Source organism: Pseudophryne corroboree, chromosome 9 (genome assembly GCF_028390025.1).
Source record: "Pseudophryne corroboree isolate aPseCor3 chromosome 9, aPseCor3.hap2, whole genome shotgun sequence".
Classification (NCBI taxonomy): Eukaryota; Metazoa; Chordata; class Amphibia; order Anura; family Myobatrachidae; genus Pseudophryne; species Pseudophryne corroboree.
Window position 1 is genome coordinate 42,425,775 of NC_086452.1, and position 22,485 is coordinate 42,448,259.

Consider the following 22,485-nt stretch of genomic DNA (forward strand, 5'->3'; position numbering starts at 1 on the left):
CTAAAGTCAAGGCGTACCCTGCCTAATAGGAATTGGTACAAGAAACATAATGCAAAGCAGATTATAACAGTTTTTAAAGTGACATCACTGGCCCCGCCTCTGTCCATGAATCCACCAATTAGAAGCCATTACAGAGCAGTGCTTTTACCTTGGAGATATGCTAGCCAATGACTCAAGCTACGCCCTCTTACTGCTGCACAACAGAGAGGCACCACCTCCCTAAGCAATAGCCGCTTTCTCTAAATGATGGCACAGATCGAGTATTGGATGCAGCTTAGATAAATATAAAACACATCAGTTGTTGCAAGAATGTTTATCTAGCTCACTAATATATGGTCTTTAATATATGTTAAGGTCAGGAAGTGTTGTTGCTCATGGTTTAAGTTTAGTTTACAGTCCTCACTGCCATTGGCGATTTATGAGCTAGTTCAATATACAGCCACTTTGTCTGTGATATACCGCAATGCTTACCTTAGTTTTGGAAAATAATTTATTTTGATTCCACTTAATGGACATTTCTGTTTTGCATTGAACAACCATAAGTTAAAGCTCCGCGCGGAACTTGGCAAAGAAGATGGCAAATAATTTCATTAGCCCCAATCATTTTTATTGTGCCTTGGACACGGAGCCAAAGAACATGCTGCCATCTTGGCTCTGAAAGGCGCAGCGAAGTGCAAGTGAAGCATTTTGGTAGGATACAGAGACATAACCGATAAAGTAATATTAAGATGACAAGCAATTAATTGGCTCACAGGGAGAGAGGCTGAGGCAGTAAAACAAGTAAAGTAAGGCATATTTATTTATCCATTAATCTGACCCTTCGCTGCACAGTGAGGCTGCTACTCGTAAAACAAGGCCGCAATCAGCGAAGCTTTTGAACACTGGTCAAGAACTATATTTACAATACCTGACAAATGAAGAGCTTATTTTAACTTTATTACTGATTAGTGTTTGGCTTGGAAAGGCTGGAGGACAGATTTAGGATTTAAAGGGATATTAATGCAGAGAACCAAGGTTCTCTATCTGAGCCAGGACAAGATGTAGCTAGAAGAGGCACCTGTCCTGGGGGGGTGATGAGTTTAGGGGTGCGAGTCCAGTAATTGGCACTGAACACATTTTCAGCTATTTGTACTAATGTGATCATCAGTGCTGGATTAACAAACAGGGTTGGCCGGGACAATCAGATGCGTTGCTTTACCGCTGTAGGTTCTAGTTATCTTTGATCTTATTTTTTATTTTAAAAAAGCACAAAAACGTTTACAAATATTTTACGGGAATCTCCGCCTTTAATACTTGTATTTTCCAGACCTATTTATTTTTTTATGCCAGTGAATTATACGATGGAGACACTTCAATGTGTACTTTTGCTGCAGTTATATCTGCAAAACAAACTAATTATCAATATCTGGAGACAACTAAAAGAAAACAAATCTGTTTCGGAGGCAAGGATGTTGATTCAGGGTTTATTGCAAGTCGGTTTTGCGGACGGGTCTTTGCACCGCGCAAGCTAAGGAGCCAAGAATATGTAACTCAGTTACATCTCCACTTGTGGGTGGAGGAGGCGTAATTTGGGTGTTATTGGGGTGTCTACAAATTGGCAAAGTTTAGTGAGGGCGTGTTGGTGCACTTCTAGGCTAGGCAGGGATTACACATCAGTATAACTGTTCTAAAATGGTTCTCTTACACCAAGATTAAGGCTGCTGCAACTGCACGCTGATTATAAATCCAAGTGCATAGATAGGGGCGGTCCAGCACAGAGATGGATACAACACAGTATACTGTACTATCCGCATTTAGGGCCCAATTCAGCTTGAGTTGTAGTTTTGCCTAGCTGCAAAGGGATTTGCTGCACCGCTATGTTTTGGGTTGCAGCGGCTGCATGTGACGTCGCACAGCTGCCGCAGCCCGCCCCCGCAAACGGTCCGGACTTGCCTCCATTGTCCGGACCGCAAAACCCCCCCAACGCCACGTCGCCGCATCCAAAATGCCTCAATGCCGCCCCCCCCCTGCCGGGACATAGATTGCGATCATGTGCAATCACAATCTAAGTCTTTGCGCATGAGCAGAAGTGCGGAAATCCTCCGAATAGCGATTTCCGCACTTCAGCGTTCAATGCTGAATTAGGCCCTTAGTTCTGTGCACGCAACACGTTTGTAATTACGGTTGATTTGCATTGAACTCAGCATAACCTCGGGATGTCTAAATGTAGAGTTTCCCCTTTAAAAATGTTGAGGTTTAATCTAATTTGCATTTCAAACCATCAGACGACCCCTCTGCCTGATGGCGTTTTCAGTCATTGCAAAGTCAATCCTATTATTAATTGAGAGTTGCTGTAGTATACCATAGGCCAGATTTGTGGTTCTTCGTTATTAGATGGACGATAAACCGCAGTTATAGGAGAGAGGTGTGACTGATTTCTCAGCGCGCCACTTGTTAAAAAATGTTTTTTAAATCTCAATCCTTTTATACATTTTAAGACGTGACTCATCGAAGCAAATAGGTTGCAATAAATAATTAATCTGTGCAGCGTTCAATAAGTAGGCTTGGGGGGTTCTGGAGATCAATTACTAACACTACATCAAACTTCAGTAAGGAAAAAAACGGAAAACCAGGGAGCTGTGGTACCGGCTCGCGATAAATAAGTAATTAGTCCATATTTCCAGTGAAATTCAGCGTCCGGGACAGGGGCTGGTAGCGCGTGCCAACAGAGGATGCACTTGTTTTCCATTCCAGCTGATAATGTAACTCTGTCTGAATTATTCCATAATTGCTTGTGTCTTGGGAGCTGCGGAGGATGCAGAGCCGACTCTCTCACTTGTGAGGATTCTTATCTCAGGGCTTCAACTCACAGCAGTTTAAAAAGGCGTTCTAGAAGCAGAGTTTCAGCAACACTTTGCTACCCGTAATGTACAGGACCTATGTGACTTTACCCGGGCCTTAGGATGTTTTTATGCTGACTTTAACCCTAATTAGGGATGAATATATAAAATCAAGATTGTATCTTCGGACCCATTCCAAAAATTTCGTAGCTAACACTCTAAGGGTGTTATTCAGGTCCAAAAAAAGCACACTAATGGGCACAATCATGTTGCACTGCAGGGGGGGGGGGGGGGGGGGGGGGGGCAGATGTAAAATGTGCAGAGAGAGTTAGATTTGGGTGGGTTATATTGTTTCTGTGCAGGGTAAATATTGGCTGCTTAATTTCTACACTGCAATTTAGATTTCTATTTGAACACACCACACCCAAATCTAACTCTCTCTGCACATGTTACATCTGCCCCACCGGCACTGTACATGGTTATGCCCAGTTGCTTGCTTGCTTTCTTGTTTTACTTAAAAATATGAACCAGTCCCTAAATACCTAATTGCTAACACCCAAAAATCCCAAGATCTTTTAACTTATGTTTTTAAGTACAGAATAATATACATATCAGTAGCTTCCCCTTTACAATCTGACTAGGAAACATGTTTTATTGCTGCTGACTGATCGCTCATTTCACTGTAATTGTGTACATAGATCTGAGCAGCATTATTATTATTAGAATATTAGTATAATTGAAAGGGATTTAGGTGTATTTAGTCAATCTTCTGCTGCCACCAGTCATCATTATCATCAGTTCGCACCAGGGATCTAGGACCAGCCGAGCTATCAGCCCCTGAACAGACTTGCAGAGTACTGGGGTCCCCTGACAATGAACTGCAAATTTAAATGTTTAGATAAAAAATATATTAAAAAAAATGTTTTATTTACTACTTGCAGACAGATTTGCAGTATATTATTGTTAGCGCCGATAGCAAACGTCTTTCTGATTTGTATACGGACATATATGTGTCTGTTATATACTTGCCTGTAGCAGGGGAAGCCCTTATTGAATTATTAGTGAGTAGACAATATTAAAGTGGGGATGGCATCGAATGGCCCCATCGAATGATGGCATCGAATGATTAACCATCGAGGGCATACAACCTTTGCTGAAAACCATCAATGGTTTGCACAGTCGATGGCCATACCTGCTGCATCGACTGATCATTCGCAGATCTCCGCCATCAATGGCAAAACCATCAGCCATCGGTGGCAAACCATTGATGGTTGACGGCTTCCCTATATGAAAGCGGGTGAAAGAGTAAAAGGGTGGGGGGAGGGGATGTGGGGGTAAATTGGATGAGAGAGATAGTGTGGGGCGGGGGAGAGAAAGGTGTGTGGAAGAGAAGGGTCTGGGAAAGAGGGGAGCAGGGTGGGTGAGAGAGCTGTATCTTTACGGTTTAAAATAAATAAACATATTGTAACAGAATGTGCTCTGCTACAAAAATCCATCAACGACCGACTCCAGGCTTGTGCAAAAACAACAAATACCTTTTATTCAGGTAGCTCAAAAACAAAGATATATATAAAACAAAGATCACTGTCTTTAGTATAAACTACCAGGGAGGTTAGGCCCTGCCTCACTCCCTCTTACTTAATAAGGAACCCTTCTGGTCCCGGCATCCTGAAACTAGTGGCTCAGCCCTCCGGGTCCCATTGTCCCTAGCAGGCCTATCACCTGGACACTAACTGCCTTCAGGAGCCCTGACTCATGGGAGAGACTCTGCTTTAAACCCAGCACCCAGGTGCTGGCTGATGAAGCAGCTTCTTGGGCTAAGAAGCCTATAAGACCTGGTCTGGGCCAAATGGATGGGAACCCGGTCCATCCACACTTCCCATCCACCCCCAGGACCCTGTGTGTAGCTTACAGGTGGCAAAGTATCTCTGCTGCCACAATATACATAAATACATTAATAAATCAATAAATAGTACTGAATTTCCCTGCCCCAACTAACCAGCTCTAGTCTGGGCTGGTTATTGCTGACACAGAGGGACAGTCTGGTGTACCCCTTCAATGCGGCAATCAGCACCATGCAATCAGACCTGAATTAAGCCTAAAGATAAAAGATATACTGGCGCCGGCTGTTACCCCAATAAGGGACGATAAGTCAATTAAAATAAAAATGACAACAATTTATTATATATACATTAAAGGATGAATCAAAAGTTGTCACAATTCTCTGTTTATGCTGGAATATTGACAGAGAAAAATATTCAAAATGGCGATGACCACTTGGATATAACTCGAATTGTATGCTGTGCGCAATATCTCGTTGGGGCTCATTCCTCAGTGTAGCCATCAGTTCACTTACAGGTGTTGATATTGGGACCAGTATGAAATACCTCCAATCAAAATCCCGACGGTCGAAATCCTGACAGCAATTGACCGACGGTCAAAATCCCAACAAGGTCAAAATCCCGACATGGACAAAGTACCGACATTTAAAATACCGACAAGGTCAAAATACCGACATGTAAAATGCCGACAGGCCAAAATGCCGATATGAGTTTTTCATTGTTTTTTGTGTGTATGTCGACATAGGTCAACATGGACACCATATAAGTGTGTCGCGTCCCCTCGCATGGCTCGCTGCGCTCGCCATGCTTCGGGCACGGTGCCGCGCTGCGCTCGGCACACTATTATATTTCCCATCCAGGTCCACTGGGGATGGTAAAGTATGAACAAGTCGGTTTCAAAGCAAAAAGCATGAAAAACTCATGTCGGCATTTTAACCTGCCGACATTTCACATGACGGTATTTTGACATTGTCGGTATTTTAAATGTCGGTATTTTGTCCATGTCGGGATTTTGACCTTATCTGGATTTTGACCGTCGGTCAATTGCTCTCTGGATTTCGACCGTCGAGATTTTGATTGTCGGTAAATTGATTGCATCCTGTTGATATTACCCGATCCTTGCAGATGCAGTCCCCAAAGAATCTCAATTGCGGGTGGAGATCCAAATAGCAGCAGGGGAATGTTTCGGGTCCCAATGGTGTAACACTTGTAAAGGTCCAATGGAGGCAAAGAGTCCAATTTTTACCAGAAAGGTCACGAGTAGATGCAGTGCTGGTGGTCAGTAGTGTGAAGCTAGTTTACACTTGTGACAACTTTTTATTCATCTTTTAATGTATATATAATAAATTGTTGTCATTTTTATTTTAATTGACTTATCGTCCCTTATTGGGGTAACAGCCGGCACCAGTATATCTTTTATCTTTAGGCTTACTTATTACAGGGGCTGACCCCTCCTATACCGGCCGCCGTTGAAAGCGCACTCACAACTCTTTTTCTTGTATCAGACCTGAATTAAGCCTTTGGGGTCCCGGGGCACTTAAAACTGAACTGGGGTGCCCTAAAGAGAACAAATTGGGACGCGGAATGGCCACTGGAACTAAGCTGCCTAGGCCAGTGAATCTGCGTCTGAGGATGCAGTTGCTGAACGGCATGCCCTAGAAACTGGCATGTTCCCTACACCTGCCCCAAAGTGCACACAGTGAGGAACAGATAGAGGACTGAGAAATAATGATATGGGGAAAAGGAAAACTGTGTACGGGCAGCACGGATGGTGTAATGGTTAGCGTTACTGCCTCACAGCACTGAGGTCATGGGTTCGATTCCCACCATGGCCCCAACTGTGTGGAGTTTGTATATTCTCCCTGTGCTTGCGGTTTCCTCCGGGTACTCCGGTTTCCTCCCACAATCCAAAATATACTGGTAGGTTAATTGGCTCCCAACAAAATTTAACCCTAGCGTGAATGTGTGTGTGTGTGTACATATGATAGGGAATATAGATTGTAAGCTCCACTGGGTCAGGGACTGATGTGAATGGCCAAATATTCTCTGTACAGCGCTGCGGAATATGTGTGCGCTATATAAATAACTGGTAATAAATAAATAAATACTACCTGGCTGTGCTACTGTAGGTTAAAGCTCCATCCAGATTTTATCCTTCATGCACATCTGACATTAAGCCCCACCTCCTGGTACTGATGACCTTAAGATCCACCTCCTAGTGCCGCTGACCTAAAGCCCCACCTCCCGTGACATCAGCTGTCAGTCATCGGTAGGGCAAGACAGGGAGAGGCAGGCTGCTCAGCTAGTGCAATGGACAGGTGCATTCCCTTCTCTTCTTCAGCTGGAAAGTCCTTGCACTGCACATGTATTTAAGAGAAGGGGGCTCCCTGAGAGAGGGGGGCCCAGGGTACTGAACCCCCAACCCCACTTAATTCAGCTCCGCGTGCTATGCCAGGCTTGGCTGGTGACACTATAACAGAGAGACCACAAAATAGGGTCCCCCTTGTCATTATGGGATACTCAGAATCGCTCGGAGATACACATAGATGCAACCAATCATCGTCTAGCTGTCATTTATCTAGCACAGGCTATAAAATGACAGAAGAAGCTAATTGGTTACTACAGTATAGACATCTCCACTTTCTCTCTCTTGAAGACTTGATACATCTCCCCCTGGGTATTGTGAATTTCCATGTTGCCACTGTTTCTTTGGTACTCATCTGTATATATAAATGCGAAAAGCCCTCACTCACTGACTCATCACTAAGGGGGACATTTACTAAGCAGTGATAAGAGCAAAGAAGTGAGCCAGTGGAGAAGTTGCCCATGGTAACCAATCAGCACTGAAGTAACATCTATAATTTGCATCATATAAAATTATACAGAGCTGCTGATTGGTTACCATGTACAACTTCTCCACTGGCTCACTTCTCCGCTCTTATCACTGCTTAGTAAATGTCCCCCTAATTCTCTTACTTCCCAAAATGTTAGGAAGCTGAAATGTAACATAGGTATTCTTCGGTGGGAAATAGGAAAACTATGTATTTAGAATTTTTAAAAAAACCACCTAATGGGATGAAATGGGGATTGACATAATGACATCATTACCGATGCGTGACTTGCGTTGCGTGAACAATAACGCCCAAACGGATAATCGGATCAAAATGTGGATTGCACCTCCAGTGTGTAGAATTTAATAAACTACAAAAAATGGTCCTGTTACTTGTTACCATATCTGCTACGGGTGCTCCTCGGGTAACGCCAAGAACCATGGATTAATATTTACTTACATTAAGACGTCTCACATTTATAGCTCTATAGATTTACCAGATTTTTAACACTCAATTATATTTACAACCGTGAAAATCCACTTGTCTTCTTTAGATAGTTTGATCAATCTCCCCCTAAATCTCATTCAATAAGATTTTGTAAATTGACACCAATCTTTTGTCACAAGATACAATTTCTAGCCAAGTTGGTTGAACAATGATTTTCTCACATACTGTAGTTGTATATAGAGATGTCAGGATATCGTTAGGAGAAAGCACTCAAAATGCAGGATAACCATTGGATAACGATTGTGTAATTTACTTCAGAAGTCTTATAGCTATTTTTTCTCCTTTTAGGAATATAAAATCTCTTCACAACTGAAAAAGTTGCTAGCGATGACCTCTGCCGGAGACCTTCTGAAGGTGGCTGTGCTGCTCTGTGTATGGACCCAGGATTCGGTGATAGCCTCCAGCCTTGTTCTGAACAACAGAGCCGTCAGTGTGGGAAGAGGCCAATCTGTTTATATCACCGAGAACGAGTTGAGCTTTACCATCCCACAAAATAAAGATTTATGTAAAGTTGAAGTGGTTATAAATGAGCCGATGACCCAAAGAGTAGGGACTCTGTCTCCTCAGGTAGGTAGCCTGTTGGATTTATTTTCTGTAGAACCTCATCATAATCAAACAGGGTGGTAATATCGGAACTAGGGATGGACAGTGAATGGTTCACGGTCCATGGGGCCTAATTCATGTTTGTACGCAGTGGCCGATGTTCATGCAACGGAGTGATTATCGTCAGACTGTGCATGTACTGCGATCTAATTGTGCATGCACCAAGATGCCACTGCAATCTCTCTCGCAATGAGGTTCTCATGATGAAGTGATTGGCAGGAAGTGACTGTTTGGAGGTGATCACTAAGGGCTAAGGGACGGAACTCCCCCTTAATGGCAAAACATCAACCATCTGAAGCAAACCATAAATGTTTGCTAAACATCGATGGTTTATGTCCAGCCTTAATCTGAACATAAACTGAGTTGCAATACTGGAAGGTCAGAATTCCCATCTACAATTATTTATTAACAGCTACTTATAGATCACCAGCATATTCTGGTGCGCTATACAAAAGAGTAACAAAACAAGACTGGGTAATGACAGACATAGAGGTGAGAGGGCCCTGCGTGATGTTTTTATTGCAATATGAAGTTAACCGTTTTCTCTATCTTCTAGATAGGACCGTTAAGCCTAAATTACAAGTTTCCTTAGAAATAACATTCCCAGATACAGTTTATAAAATGCCTGTAGTCCATTATTTTGTGTCTCCGTTGTGACTGCTCTAGCACAGTATCACACAACTATGTTTGTTAGACTTGGTGCCCCTTGTGTCACGGTGCCATTGTTTTAGAACCTTCACAAGCAGTGGTTAACAACTGAAAGTGTTGTATACTTGACCTTAATCCCAGATAGAGCTTCCTGGACCCTGTGGGTTCTTGACTCACTGGTAGAATCCTTCCGCTCTAGTAATATTTGAGTTGGTATGCTCAGTTGAGTCTCATTGAAGGTCCTATAAATACTGTGGTACTTCCCGCTCTAGCCAATCCTGTCAACGAGCATTAAGGAGAGTGGTTGGTTTGCAGCAAGTTTTATGGGTCTACTTACTAAGCCTTGGGTGGAGATAAAGTGGCCATAGATAAAGCACCAGTCAATCACCTCCTAACTGTTATTTCTCTGACGTCCTAGTGGATGCTGGGAACTCCGTAAGGACCATGGGGAATAGCGGCTCCGCAGGAAACTGGGCACAAAAGTAAAGCTTTAGGACTACCTGGTGTGCACTGGCTCCTCCCCCTATGACCCTCCTCCAAGCCTCAGTTAGATTTTTGTGCCCGGCCGAGAAGGGTGCATTCTAGGAGGCTCTCCTGAGTTTCTTAGTAAAAGTTTAGTTTTAGGTTTTTTATTTTCAGTGAGACCTGCTGGCAACAGGCTCACTGCATCGAGGGACTAAGGGGAGAAGAAGCGAACCTGCCTGCTTGCAGCCAGCTTGGGCTTCTTGGCTACTGGACACCATTAGCTCCAGAGGGACCGAACACCACAGGCCCAGCCTCGGAGTCCGGTCCCAGAGCCGCGCCGCCGGCCCCCTTACAGAGCCAGAAGCAAGAAGAGGTCCGGAAAATCGGCGGCAGAAGACATCAGTCTTCACCAAGGTAGCGCACAGCACTGCAGCTGTGCGCCATTGCTCCTCAGGCACACTTCACACTCCGGTCACTGAGGGTGCAGGGCGCTGGGGGGGGGCGCCCTGAGCAGCAATAAAAACACCTTGGCTGGCAAAAATACATCACATATAACCCCCAGGGCTATATGGATGTATTTTAACCCCTGCCAGAATACAGCAAAAAGCGGGAGAAAAGTCCGCCGAGAAGGGGGCGGAGCCTATCTCCTCAGCACACGGGCGCCATTTTCCCTCACAGCTTCGCTGGAAGGACGTCTCCCTGACTCTCCCCTGCAGTCCTGCACTACAGAAAAGGGTAAAAAAAGAGAGGGGGGCACTAATTAGGCGCAGTATAAATAAAACAGCAGCTATAAGGGGAAAAACACTTCTATAAGGTTATCCCTGTATATATATAGCGCTCTGGTGTGTGCTGGCATACTCTCCCTCTGTCTCCCCAAAGGGCTAGTGGGGTCCTGTCCTCTATCAGAGCATTCCCTGTGCGTGTGCTGTGTGTCGGTACGATTGTGTCGACATGTATGAGGAGGAAAATGGTGTGGAGGCGGAGTAATTGCCTGTAATGGAGATGTCACCCCCTAGGGAGTCGACACCTGAGTGGCTGAGCTTATGGAAGGAATTACGTGACAGTGTCAGCTCTTTACAAAAGACGGTTGATGACATGAGACAGCCGGCTACTCAGCTCGTGCCTGTCTAGGCGTCTCAAAAGCCATCAGGGGCTCTAAAACGCCTGTTACCTCAGATGGCAGATACAGACGCCGACACAGATACTGACTCCAGTGTCGACGATGAAGAGACGAATGTGACTTCCAGTAGGGCCACACGTTACATGATTGATGCTATGAAAAATGTTTTACATATTTCTGATAATACAAGTACCACTAAAAAGGGTATTATGTTTGGTGAGAAAAAACTGCATGTAGTTTTTCCTGCATCTGAGGAATTAAATGAAGTGTGTGATGAAGCGTGGGTTTCCCCCGATAAAAAACTGATAATTCCTAAAAGGTTATTAGCATCATACCCCTTCCCGCCAGAGGATAGGGCACGTTGGGAAACACCCCCTAAGGTGGATAAAGCGCTCACACGTTTGTCAAAACAGGTGGCACTACCGTCTCCTGATAGGGCCGCCCTTAAGGAACCTGCTGACAGAAAGCAGGAGAATATCCTAAAATGTATATACACTCACACGGGTGTTATACTGCGACCAGCAATCGCCTCAGCCTGGATGTGCAGTGCTGGGGTGGCTTGGTCGGATTCCCTGACTGACAATATTGATACCCTAGATAGGGACAGTATATTACTGACTATAGAGCATTTGAAAGATGCATTTCTATATATGCGTGATGCACAGAGGGATATTTGCCGACTGGCATCAAGAGTAAGTGCGCTGTCCATTTCTGCCAGAAGAGGGTTATGGACGAGGCAGTGGTCAGGTGATGCTGATTCCAAAAGGCATATGGAAGTATTGCCTTACAAAGGGGAGGCGTTATTTGGGGTAGGTCTATCAGACCTGGTGGCCACGGCAACTGCTGGGAAATCCACATTTTTACCCCAGGTAGCCTCTCAACATAAGAAGACGCCGTATTATCAGGCGCAGTCCTTTCGGCCCCATAAGGGCAAGCGGGCAAAAGGCTCCTCATTTCTGCCCCGTGGCAGAGGGAGAGGAAAAAGGCTGCAGCAAACAGCCAGTTCCCAGGAACAGAAGCCCTCTCCCGTTTTCTGCCAAGTCCTCAGCATGACGCTGGGGCTTTACAAGCGGACTCAGGCACTCCCCTAAAGTCTGCTTTACCGACGTCTCCCTCCGACAGGGAGGCGGTATTGGAAGCCATTCACAAGCTGTATTCCCAGCAGGTGATAATCAAGATACCCCTCCTGCAACAGGGACAGGGGTATTATTCCACGCTGTTTGTGGTACCGAAGCCGGACGGCTCGGTGAGACCTATTTTAAATCTGAAATCCTTGAACACTTACATACACAGGTTCAAATTCAAGATGGAGTCACTCAGAGCGGTGATTGCGAACTTGGAAGAAGGGGATTATATGGTGTCTTTGGACATCAAGGAGGCTTACCTCCATGTCCCAATTTACCCTTCTCACCAAGGATACCTCAGGTTTGTGGTACAGAACTGTCACTATCAGTTTCAGACGCTGCCGTTTGGTTTGTCCACGGCACCCCGGGTCTTTACCAAGGTAATGGCCGAAATGATGATACTCCTTCGAAGGAAGGGAGTTTTAGTTATCCCGTACTTGGACGATCTCCTGATAAGGGCAAGATCCAGGGAACAATTGGTAGTCGGGGTAGCACTATCTCAAGTAGTGTTGCGGCAGCACGGTTGGATTCTCAATATTCCAAAATCGCAGCTGATCCCGACGACACGTCTTCTATTCCTAGGGATGATCCTGGACACAGTCCAGAAAAAGGTGTTTCTCCCGGAGGAGAAAGCCAGGGAGTTATCCGAACTAGTCAGAAACCTCCTAAAACCAGGCCAAGTGTCAGTGCATCAATGCACAAGGGTCCTGGGAAAAATGGTGGCTTCCTACGAAGCAATCCCTTTCGGCAGATTCCACGCAAGAACTTTCCAGTGGGACCTGCTGGACAAATGGTCCGGATCGCATCTTCAGATGCATCAGCGGATAACCCTGTCACCAAAGACAAGGGTGTCTCTCCTGTGGTGGTTGCAGAGTGCTCATCTTCTAGAGGGCCGCAGATTCGGCATTCAGGACTGGGTCCTGGTGACCACGGATGCCAGCCTGCAAGGCTGGGGAGCAGTCACACAGGGAAGAAATTTCCAGGGCTTGTGGTCAAGCCTGGAGACATCACTTCACATAAATATCCTGGAGCTGAGGGCCATTTACAATGCCCTAAGCCAAGCAAGACCTCTGCTTCAAGGTCAGCCGGTGCTGATCCAGTCGGACAACATCACGGCAGTCGCCCACGTGAACAGACAGGGCGGCACAAGAAGCAGGAGGGCAATGGCAGAAGCTGCAAGGATTCTTCGCTGGGCGGAAAATCATGTGATAGCACTGTCAGCAGTGTACATTCCGGGAGTGGACAACTGGGAAGCAGACTTCCTCAGCAGGCACGACCTCCACCCGGGAGAGTGGGGACTTCACCCAGAAGTCTTCCACATGATTGTAAACCGTTGGAAAAAACCAAAGGTGGACATGATGGCGTCCCGCCTCAACAAAAAATTGGACAGGTATTGCGCCAGGTCAAGGGACCCTCAGGCAATAGCTGTGGACGCTCTGGTAACACCATGGGTGTACCAGTCAGTGTATGTGTTTCCCTCCTCTGCCTCTCATACCCAAGGTACTGAGAATTATAAGACGGAGAGGAGTAAGAACTATACCCGTGGCTCCGGATTGGCCAAGAAGGACTTGGTACCCGGAACTTCAAGAGATGCTCACAGAGGACCCGTGGCCTCTACCTCTAAGAAGGGACCTGCTCCAGCAAGGACCCTGTCTGTTCCAAGACTTACCGCGGCTGCGTTTGACGGCATGGCGGTTGAACGCCGGATCCTGAAGGAAAAAGGCATTCCGGAAGAAGTCATTCCTACCCTGATCAAAGCCAGGAAGGATGTGACCGCAAAGCATTATCACCGCATTTGGCGGAAATATGTTGCGTGGTGCGAGGCCAGGAAGGCCCCAACGGAGGAATTTCAACTGGGTCGATTCCTGCATTTCCTGCAAACAGGAGTGTCTATGGGCCTAAAATTAGGATCCATTAAGGTTCAGATTTCGGCCCTGTCGATTTTCTTCCAGAAAGAACTGGCTTCAGTTCCTGAAGTTCAGACGTTTGTCAAGGGGGTGCTGCATATACAGCCTCCTTTTGTGCCTCCAGTGGCACCTTGGGATCTCAATGTAGTTTTGGGGTTCCTAAAATCACATTGGTTTGAACCGCTTAAATCTGTGGATTTGAAATATCTCACATGGAAAGTGGTCATGCTGTTGGCCCTGGCTTCGGCCAGGCGCGTGTCAGAATTGGCGGCTTTATCTTATAAAAGCCCTTACCTGATTTTTCATACGGACAGGGCAGAATTGAGGACTCGTCCACAATTTCTCCCTAAGGTGGTTTCAGCGTTTCACCTGAACCAGCCTATTGTGGTGCCTGCGGCTACTAGGGACTTGGAGGACTCCAAGTTGCTGGACGTTGTCAGGGCCCTGAAAATATATGTTTCCAGGACGGCTGGAGTCAGAAAATCTGACTCCCTGTTTATCCTGTATGCACCCAACAAGCTGGGTGCTCCTGCTTCTAAGCAGACTATTGCTCGTGGGATTTGTAGTACAATTCAGCTTGCACATTCTGTGGCAGGCCTGCCACAGCCTAAATCTGTAAAAGCCCATTCCACAAGGAAGGTGGGCTCATCTTGGGCGGCTGCCCGAGGGGTCTCGGCTTTACAACTTTGCCGAGCAGCTACTTGGTCAGGGGCAAACACGTTTGCTAAATTCTACAAATTTGATACCCTGGCTGAGGAGGACCTGGAGTTCTCTCATTCGGTGCTGCAGAGTCATCCGCACTCTCCCGCCCGTTTGAGAGCTTTGGTATAATCCCCATGGTCCTTACGGAGTTCCCAGCATCCACTAGGACGTCAGAGAAAATAAGAATTTACTTACCGATAATTCTATTTCTCGTAGTCCGTAGTGGATGCTGGGCGCCCATCCCAAGTGCGGATTGTCTGCAATACTTGTATATAGTTATTGTTAACTAAATCGGGTTATTGTTGTTGTGAGCCATCTTTCCAGAGGCTCCTCTGTTATCATGCTGTTAACTGGGTTCAGATCACAGGTTGTACGGTGTGATTGGTGTGGCTGGTATGAGTCTTACCCGGGATTCAAAATCCTTCCTTATTGTGTACGCTCGTCCGGGCACAGTATCCTAACTGAGGCTTGGAGGAGGGTCATAGGGGGAGGAGCCAGTGCACACCAGGTAGTCCTAAAGCTTTACTTTTGTGCCCAGTCTCCTGCGGAGCCGCTATTCCCCATGGTCCTTACGGAGTTCCCAGCATCCACTACGGACTACGAGAAATAGAATTATCGGTAAGTAAATTCTTATTTTTTCAAACACAGCCTGTGACATGGCAGTTAGGAGGTGATTGGATGGTGCGTTATCTCCGTCCACTTTATCTCCATCCATAGCTTAGTAAATAGACCCCTTAGTCTTGGTCTTGGAGAGGCATAACCTCAGAGTGGAGTTTGAGTAGGGCTGGTCACCCTGTTGAATTCCAGTTTGACCCAGGAATGCTAGTAGCAGTGTCAAAGTTATTTGGGCGCCCATGGTCCAAAACTTATCCTGCACATTTCAGGTAAAATCTTTAAAAAAAAATATATTAAAATGACTGGAGCCAATTACTACTATCATTTAACTCTTTGGGGTACATGGTGGTACATTGACAATGTGACATTTCAAGTGGGGCCAATTCATTTTGTTAGAACGTCCAACAAAAACATCACTCACTAATATCTTGTATATAATATACCCAAAGAACGTGGTCATGAGGTCAATGCTACACAAAGAATACACAGACTCTGTGAATCCCTGCATTTGGCTTTCAGCGTTCATGCCTAGAAAGGTTTTTCTGAATGTGTGGTTATTACACAGTGGTCTACGGGTGTGGTTCATCAAATCAACAGTGTCTAGGTCGACAATGTTTAGGTCGACCACTATAGGTCGACAGTCACTAGGTCGACATGGATGGAAGGTCGACAGGGTTTCTAGGTCGACATGTGCTAGGTCGACAGGTCTAAAGGCCGACATGAGGATTTTTTTTTTTTTTGGTGTCGTTTTCTTCGTAGAGTGACCGGGATCCCAAATTAGTGCACCGCGTCCCCTCGCATGGCTCGCTTCGCTCGCCATGCTTCGGGCATGGTGCCTTCGCTCCGCTACCGCTTCGCTCGGCACACTTTACCGTTCCAATCGTAGTCCACGTGGATCGTTAAGTATGAAAAAATCCAAAAAACAAACAAACTGTGAAAAACTCATGTCGACCTTTAGACCTGTCGACCTAGCACATGTCGACCTAGAAACCCTGTCGACCTTCCATCAATGTCGACCTAGTGACTGTCGACCTATAGTGGTCGACCTAAACATTGTCGACCTAGACACTGTCGATCTTCAGACCGGATCCCGTGGTCTACACCTTTAGGAGGTTATTTAGAACACAACAGACCGTTGTTCAGTGGTCAGTTCACGATGTTGTCCTGTAGAGCTCTCATCCTGCCTAGACTGCAGTGAGCATGACCTGGAAATGTTCTGCCTGTGTTGGTGAGTTTTTATCTACCTAAATTTTTTTGCAGGGATTTGACTGTCGCTTCCTACCAGACGAAGTCAAATACTCGCACAATGGCTCACCAATGTTAGATGTGGACCACGTGATGCTCAGAGTGTACAGGTAAATGTGTGAACATCTCTCTAATACGTATCTCTGTCCACAAACAGATTTCTATTCTTCAATCTTTGGGAATATTTATTGGCTTAGATCACAGGTTCTCAAACTTGGTCCTGAGGACCCCACACAGTGCATGTTTTGCAGGTCTCCTCACAGAATCACAAGTGAAATAATTAGCTCCACCTGTGGACTTTTTAAAATGTGTCAGTGAGTAATGAATACACCTGTGCAGCTGCTGGGTTAGCTGCAAAACATGCACTGTGTGGGGTCCTGAGGACCGAGTTTGAGAACCTATGGCTTAGATCAGTGGTTCTCAAACTCGGTCTTCAGGACCCCACACAGAGCATGTTTTACAGGTATCCCAGCAGGTGCACAGGTATATTAATTACTCACTGACACATTTGAAAAGGTCCGCAGGTGGAGCTAATTATTTCACTTGCAATTCTGTGAGGAGACCTGCAAAATATGCACCGTGTGGGGTCCTGAGGACCGAGTTTGAGAACCTGTGGCTTAGATGATGCACATAGACCAATATGCTGTCGCCCATAGCAACCAAATATTAGCTGTGATTAGCGTACTGCTGGTCACATTAATGAAAGTAAATATATGTGTCCACTACAGTCTGTATACTAGCTAGTGTATGTACCTACAATATTTCTATGTGTATGTTATCAAGTGGATGATGACTACTACTATTAAATATATAACAAGCAATGGCCACCTCGAAATAAAGGCTTGACACTTAAGGTTCACCATATCCTGTTGTATTGTTCCATCATGTCCGAGTGTATTTTATTTAGCTGTGGAGCCAATGCAACCCCCCTTCCCCACCACCACCACCACCACCACCCATCAAATCAATAAACCTCCCACTAGTCATACTTTATTTTTAGGTGGTCATGGCAAATCCTATGTTGCACCAGATGATGAGGACTTCAAAGTCTACTTACTTCCTCTTGCCTATGTATTTGACACTCAGGTCAATTAGGACTATATATATGGCATCCCAGATATCCTTTTTGGTGCCTCTAATTTGTGGTCAAACTTGGCTCACTTCATCACCCCATGACTTAGCTAGCAAACATCCATTGTTTTATCCATTGGCTTCCATTGTCTCCCACTGGGCAAACCAGTATATAGATAGGTTGCTCAATTACATTTTTTTTTAATATTTGCCAATACTGGAATAAAATTTCAACAGCCATGGTAATGAAGATGGAGGCCATAACAAGGTCCAAGGGGTCTGAGTGTCTCATGGCACAGTGACAGAGTCAGGAACTTCTCACCAAGATGACCTGGTTGGTCCAAGCTGATTGCCTCTGGTAGACATACCCACTTTGGACAAAATCGGGCACACCGATTAACCTGCATCGAACTGCAGAGGATACTGGAGCCTGGATGGGATTTGTGGTCGAACAGTTCAATAATAGCTGGAAAACATGATCTTACGGAGAACTAGTGTTTACAATCCATTTAATGTCAAATGATATAAAAATGTCAACTCTTGCTGGTAGAAGTTGTAAAAAAAAAAAAAAAAAGGTTAATTGTTTGTGTAGTCGGGGAAACCTCTCTCACTTTAATGCTGCTGCAGGATGTTTAAATAAGAGTATTTCCGTTCTATCAAAGCTGTTTAATTTCCTCCAGGCAGTTGCCCAAGAGACCGGCTCTGAATTGCTCTGCTTGTGACGCTGCTATTTCATCCACACTGTTAAATCTGTTGAAGCCTTTTATGACCCACTAATGTTAAAGGTTTAGAAAAAAAAAGGTGTTTCCTAAATATATAGTAGGACACTGTGTGTGTGTGTGTGTGTGTGTGTGTGTGTGTGTGTGTGTGTGTGTGTGTGTGTGTGTGTGTGTGTGTGTGTGTGTGTGTGTGTGTGTGTGTGTGTGTGAAATCGGTCTCCGTTTTCCACTGGGGACGTTTAAGGAGAACTGTGTTTTATTAAACCAGTGTATGTTAGTGGACATTTCTGCTGAGTCCAAAATTGGGCAACTCCTCAACATAACATGCCCCCCGTTGGCGCCGCAGTGCAAATAGGAGGCCTCCCCCTGTAATCCCCGGCAGTAACTTGAAGCTAAAACCCAGCTCACATCTCTGGAGGGCTCTATTGAAGAGCTTCAGAGATTTTAGTCAGTGACTGAGGCACTTCATAAAGTGGGGAATGATAAATAGGATTTCTCCAGTTATTACCTAGTATACAGAAGTGCAGTGGTTTCGTAATAAAAGCAGACCGTTATAACTGACAAATTTACAAATTGCAACGTTTTATCATAGTTAGGGGTTGATTTATTTCTATTAATCATATGAAATGAGTGTTAAAACTCGTTGCATATGATAAATGGGGCTCCAGCCAATCAGCTCCCAACTGTCATTTTTCAAACCCATGACAGTTAGGGTCTGATCGGCAGGAGCCAATCATTCTATATGATAAAACTCATTCTATATGATACAACTTTTTGAAAAATCAGTTCCATAGTATTAAACAGAATTTTCAGAGGTATAGTACTGCAATGAACCGGACTTCAGATTGAGGTTTGAGCCCTGATAAATACATCTTTTGCGCTGAATAGAGATAATGCTACTTTTTCAAAACTGTCATGGAAATTATTGGCTTTGTTCCACACTTGCTACAAAATTTTCACGCATTTCGCCAGTATAATTTGCCATTGTGAGTGTCTGTGATTCGTCTAGATACCTAACCCTGAAGCATAATACTAACCCTCCTCCTATTGCCTAAACCTAACCTTTCCCCTCCATAGCCTAACCCCAGAGCCGGCCCTAGGCATAGGCAAAGTAGGCAATTGCATAGGGCATCTGGTATGCCTAAGGGCACAAGCAGCTTCTACTGATTAAAATGATATGCGGCATGCCTATATTCTGTGTGTAGCATTTCGTGTGCAGATATAGCCACAGTCGCACACAGTATATAGGCATGCTGCAAATCATTTTATTCAGCAGAAGCTGCTTGTGCATCCTAGCCACATAGCAATGCAAATAAGATGCATTTTCATTAAAAATAGGCACCCGACGTTAGCAGAGCTGCCAGTTGACTCACGCCAGGAACTATATGTGTCATTATGTGGGTAAAGGCATTAATAATGTGTAACATATGTGTAAGGGTCACTATGTGTGTCATTATGTGTATAAGGGCATTAATAATGTGTGGAATATGTGTGAGGGAAATTATGTGTATAAGGGCATTAATAAGGGTTGGTATAATGTGTAAGGCGCATTATGTTTATAAGGACATTAATAATGTGTGTCATATGTGTAAGGGGCATTACTGTGTGGTATTATGTGTATAAATGCATTACCAATGTGTGGCATTATGTGTATAAAGTGCTCTACTGTGTGGTGTAACGTATAGAAAGGGCACTACTGTGTGGTCTAATGTGAATAAAGAGCAATATGGTATGGTGTAATGTGAATAAGGAGCAATATGGTGTGGTGTAATGTGAATAAGGAGCAATTCAGTATGATGTTATGTGAATGAGGGGCACTACTGTGTGGAGTAACGTATATAAGGTAAAGTGGTATTACTGTGTGATGTAATGTGAATTAGGGACACTATCACATTATAAATTGTGAATAAAGTTGCACTACTGTCAGGCATAAGTTGAATTGGGGGTACTATTGTGTGGCCATGCCCCTTGCCATCAAAAACACATACCTTTTTGGGCTGTGCGCCGAATGTGCACACTGTTCTTATTTAAATTACAGGGGGTAGGAAAACAAAAAAAAGGACTGCTATGGGTGGGGGGTGATGGTGCTGGGAAAGGGGTGCAGGGTCAGAGGCGGAACTAGCGGTGGTGGCAGGGGGCACCAGCCAAAATCTTGCCTAGGGCATCATATTGGTTAGGGCCGGCTCTGCCTAACCCTAACTTCCCTCTAATGCCAAACCTGTCCCTAACCATTCCTGTCCTGTATCCTAACTCTAATATCGACCTCCTGAGAATGTTGACAGATTCACAATATCGACATCTGGAAAGTTGACAAGTGTATTGCGGTTATTCTGCACGGACCGGAGGTTAGGGTTAGGCTGCAGCAGCGGAGGATTAGGGTTAAGCTATGGGAGGGGGGGTTAAGGGTGAAGCACCAGTGGAATTGGGAATAGGCTGCAGGAGGGGAGGTTATGGTTAGGTGTCATGGAACGTGTTAATGGTGAGTCACTAGGGGAAGACTTGGGGTTAGGCTGCGGGAGGAGAGGTTAGGTTGAGGCACTAGGGTGGGGGGTTAGGGTTAGGCTGCGTTAGGGTTATGCTATAGAATGTAAGCTCTCACGAGCAGGGCCCTCAACCCTCATGTGTTTATCCCTCTCTTACTTATACCATCTTCAACGGCACCAAATCCATCAGTCTTCTGCCACCTGATACTTATGTCAGTGTCATCTGCTGATGTAGCTATGTTTATTTACCCTGTACTTGTCCTATATTGTCTTCAACTGTAAGTTGCTGTTTTCCTGCTTTGATTATTCGTTTATGTACTCTGTAATTGGTCGCTGCAGAACCCCTGTGGCGCCATATAAAGAAAGGATAATAATAATAATAATGGGGTTTATTGTTATTTCAGGTTTACTGAGCTGGAGACCATTGTGGAAAGGTTTATACTGGAAATAAGAGTTACAGATCCGGTGGGTGGTATTGCGCTCCTTGCGCAGAGCTCTCTAGAAGTCCCAGAGCTTAACGGGATTTCATCTAAACACGTGGATAAGAACATACTGTCACTGAAGCAGAGTTTGGAGAGGCCGGGGGCGAGCTGTGTGGTCAGGCTTCTGGCGTCTGAATTCAATCTACCGGCCTATGGTCAGGTTGTGATAGAGGATTTCACACGGGGAAGGAGACAAGTCTTGGAAGCGCCACCGAGACCCCAAGTGAGGAACTGTGAGTATAGTATCCCCCCAGTCCAGCCCCCTCCAGCCATGGGCAACTTCTCCACTGGCTCACTTCTCCACTCTTATCACTGCTTCATGAAAAGACCTCAGTAATTTATATCTGCAATTTCTTGCCCTCTCAGACAGACAAGACAGAATACCGTGTCCTGGAAACAAGGCATGTCATGCCGGATTGCAGGAAGTCAGGCTGTTGAAAGCCAACTGTGCCGATTTTATGGAGATGGGAATCAAGTACAGACACCTGAGCCCTCCCTCTCCTGACATCGATTACATCCCTCTCCAGATAGAGCATCGCAGCCAGGACAGTAGAAAGCAGCTGCAGGTCAGTGACCGGGAACCCGTGCTCATCTACTGCTCATCCGTGTTTTCACAGCATATCCAATCAGATATTCACAGCAGCACAGATTATTTCAGGCAATTAGACCTCGGGGGAAGCAGTGACCTATTCCCTCATGTGATTGTGTCAGTGAGGACAGGGCTGCATGTGACAGGGGCAGTGACATGATGTGAGGAGGGGAATGGAGGCAGCAGGAAGCCACAGACTGAGAGTTATATAGTGAGAGGAGCAGGGTCCCCCAGCAGCACAGAGTATATCAGGAGATGAGTGATGTGTCAGTGAGGACAGGGCTGCATGTGACAGGGGCAGTGACATGATGTGAGGAGGGGAATGGAGGCAGCTGGAAGCCACAGACTGAGAGTTATATAGTGAGAGGAGCAGGGTCCCCCAGCAGCACAGAGTATATCAGGAGATGAGTGATGTGTCAGTGAGGACAGGGCTGCATGTGACAGGGGCAGTGACATGATGTGAGGAGGGAAATGGAGGCAGCAGGTAGCCACAGACTGAGAGTTATATAGTGGGAGGAGCAGGGTCTCCCAGCAGCACAGAGTATATCAGGAGATGAGTGATGTGTCAGTGAGGACAGAGCTGCATGTGACAGGGGCAGTGACATGATGTGAGGAGAGGAATGGAGGCAGCAGGAAGCCACAGACAGAGAGTTATATAGTGGGAGGAGCAGGGTCCCCAACAGCACAGAGTATATCAGTAGATGAGTGATATGT

The 22,485-nt window shown here is 45.4% G+C and overlaps 1 protein-coding gene across 1 annotated transcript in view; it reads left to right on the forward strand.

The window, feature by feature from the left end:
* Window positions 1-22,485, forward strand: part of LOC134958707 (FRAS1-related extracellular matrix protein 1-like) — a 364,054-nt gene that overhangs the window by 36,743 nt on the left and 304,826 nt on the right. The window contains exons 2-5 of the mRNA XM_063941462.1: window positions 8,287-8,565; window positions 16,443-16,537; window positions 21,105-21,415; window positions 21,549-21,748. Coding sequence (XP_063797532.1) covers window positions 8,287-8,565; window positions 16,443-16,537; window positions 21,105-21,415; window positions 21,549-21,748 — 885 coding nt within the window. The remainder of the gene's footprint in view (window positions 1-8,286; window positions 8,566-16,442; window positions 16,538-21,104; window positions 21,416-21,548; window positions 21,749-22,485) is intronic.